Here is a 3,001-nt window from a genome sequence, read left to right on the forward strand (position 1 = left end):
GCAGACCAGGAAGTGATTTAAAGATGAAAATGTACCAGTGAGAGAGTTGTACTTAATGTACTCTTGCTGTAACCTACTGTTTCGTGCAGAAGTTTGGAAGAAGTTTACATACATTCAAACTTCAATGCTCTGTCATTCCTCACAGCAATGTCTGTCCCAAATACATACAGTGACAAACCTCACATGAACAGGAAAAATGTGTGGTTCCAACTGTGGGGAATCAGTGGGTTATCACCATTACTCTTACCCTGATATCATCTTTCTTTTGTCAAAGTCAAAGTTTCTTTATTTGTCTTTTGCCCCACATGTGGGGTGGAACAAAATTGTGTACACAGGGTCCCAGGGATTCGTGAGTCTAACAGCTTCAGGGTAGAAGCTGTTCCTCAGTCTAGTGGTTCTGCACTTAATGATCCCAAACATCTTGCCTGAGGGGAGCGGGGCAAAAAGTGTGTGTGCTGGGTGAGTGTGGTCCTTCATGATGCAGGTGGCCCTCTTCCTGCATCTGGAGGTGTAGATGTCTGTGATGGTGGGGAGGCTGACTCCAACATCTTCTGTGCAGCCTTCAACACTCTCTGCAAAGCTTTTCTTTCTGCAGCTGTGCAGCCTCCATGCCACACGTTGATGCTGGAGCACAGGATGCTCTCCACTGCACACCTGTAGAAGGAGGTGAGGACTGAGCTTCCAGACCAGCTCGCCTCAGCCGTCTGAGGAAGTAGAGTCTCTGATGAGCTTTCTTCATCAGGCTGGTGGTGTTGTTGCTCCAGCTGAGGTTGTTGTTCAGGTGTACACCCAAGTACTTGTAGCTGGAGACCACTTCCACCGCAGATCCTCTTATGTTCAGGGGGGTGTAGATGTTTTTGTTCCTTCTGAAGTCCACAATCATCTCCTTTGTCTTCTTCACATTGATGTGAAGGTTATTCTTTTTGCACCAACCATTGTAGATGTGTCTTTATGTTTTGGATCATTGTCTTGTTGGAAGATAAATCTCCGTCCCAGTCTCAGGTCTCTTGCAGACTCAAACCGGTTTTCTTCCAGAATGGTCCTGTATTTGGCCCCATCCATCTTCTCATCAATTCTGACCATCTTTCCTGTCCCTGCTGATGAAAAGCAGGCCCAAACCATGATGCTGCCACCACCATGTTTGACGGTGGGGATGGTGTGTTCAGGGTGATGAGCTGTGCTGTTTTTACTCCAAACATATCGTTTTGCATTGTGGCCAAACAGTTGGATTTTGGTTTCATGTGACCAGAGCACCTTCTTCCACATGTTTGGTGTCTCCCAGGTGCTTGTGACAAACTTTAAACAACACTTTTTATGGATATCTTTGAGAAATGGCTTTCTTCTTGCCACTCTTCCATGAAGGCCAGATTTGTGCAGTGTACAACTGATTGTTGTCCTATGGACAGACTCTCCCACCTCAGCTGTAGATCTCTGCAGTTCATCCAGAGTGATCATGGGCCTCTTGGCTGCATCTCTGATCAGTCTTCTCCTTGTTCCAGATGAAAGTTTAGAGGGACGGCCAGGTCTTGGTAGATTTGCAGTGGTCTCATACTCCTTCCATTTCAATCTGATTGCTTGCACAGTGCTCCTTGGGATGTTTAAAGCTTGGGAAATCTTTTTGTATCCAAATCCGGCTTTAAACTTCTCCACAACAGTATCTCGGACCTGCCTGGTGTGTTCCTTGGTCTTCATGATGCTCTCTGCGCTTTGAACAGAACCCTGAGACGATCACAGAGCAGGTGCATTTATACGGAGACTTGATTACACACAGGTGGATTTTATTGATCATCATCAGTCATTTGGGACAACATTGGATCATTCATAGATCCTCACTGAACTTCTGGACTGAGTTTGCTGCACTGAAAGTAAAGGGGCCCGATAATATTGCACGCCCCACTTTTCAGTTTTTTATTTGTTAAAAAAGTTTGACACATCCAATAAATTTCATTCCACTTCACGATTGTGTCCCACTTGTTGTTGATTCTTCACAAAAAAATATAATTTTATATCTTTATTTATGAAGCATGAAATGTGGCAAAAGGTTGAAAAGTTCAAGGGGGCCGAATACCTTCGCAAGGCACTGTACTTGAAAAAAAAAGCCAAACTTTGCATCAAATTTGATATTCTATGCAAAAAAAAAAAAAAACATGTTTTGTGTCTCCAGGTGTGTGGCACAACTTTGTTCTGTGCGTGGCGGCACTGGCCATCCTCTTCCTGCTGCCGGTCTTTCTGTTTCCCATGTACACCACTGGAGTCGGAGCGCTGGTTACCGAGGTCGTTCAGGTCAGTGCTGCAAGTTTCTCTGTGGAAGAACAGTTGTTCACAACTTAACCAAATGTTGACCTTGTAGTCCCTCATTTATCACAGGGTTTAAGGGCCATGCCATCCAAGATAAGTGGAAAAAAATGCAAAGTAGGGGTAGAAGTACAAAGTACTTATTGTCCTACTACAAACTAGTAGCTTATTTTAGTATTTATATATGTATATATGAAGGTGTTTTAAAACCTTCCCACATTTGCAATATTCTAAGCAATGTTTCTAAACTCAAAACGCTCTAAAAGAGCACAGCATGTCATGATCTCCGCTCTCTGCCACGCTGCAATCACACTCAGCTTTAGGTTTTGTTTTTTTGTCATATGTAAAATCAACACAAGGTCAGCAATACAATGGAATGCTGAGGATATGAAGAACCGTCTAGACTCGCCAAAAAAACCCAACAGCAAATATCAAAGCATACAACAAAAATACAGAAACAAGGAGTCAAAAGTGAAAAAGAAATAAGTCTACAGCAGCATGGTCCTATTGGCAGAGTGGTTCTAACAGTGAGTTTATCTTAGCAACATGGTCCAGTTAGCAGCATGGTGCTGTTAGCAGTGAGGTTTGGTTAGCTGCGTGGTCTTGTTAGCAGCGTTACCAGGTCTTGTTAGCAGGTCCCGTCAGCAGCTTGATGGTAATAATGACCGCTGCAGCTGCCCTTCCAGACTGCCCTCTAGAACCAGTT

The 3,001-nt window shown here is 43.9% G+C and overlaps 1 protein-coding gene across 1 annotated transcript in view; it reads left to right on the forward strand.

Annotated features, from left to right (window-relative positions):
• mbtps2 (membrane-bound transcription factor peptidase, site 2) overlaps nucleotides 1-3,001 on the forward strand; it is a 45,017-nt gene that overhangs the window by 24,030 nt on the left and 17,986 nt on the right. Inside the window, exon 6 of the mRNA XM_037694411.1 lies at nucleotides 2,165-2,283. Coding sequence (XP_037550339.1) covers nucleotides 2,165-2,283 — 119 coding nt within the window. The remainder of the gene's footprint in view (nucleotides 1-2,164; nucleotides 2,284-3,001) is intronic.

The sequence above is a fragment of the Nematolebias whitei genome, chromosome 20 (assembly GCF_014905685.2).
Source record: "Nematolebias whitei isolate Nwh7 chromosome 20, NemWhi1, whole genome shotgun sequence".
Lineage (NCBI taxonomy): Eukaryota > Metazoa > Chordata > Actinopteri > Cyprinodontiformes > Rivulidae > Nematolebias > Nematolebias whitei.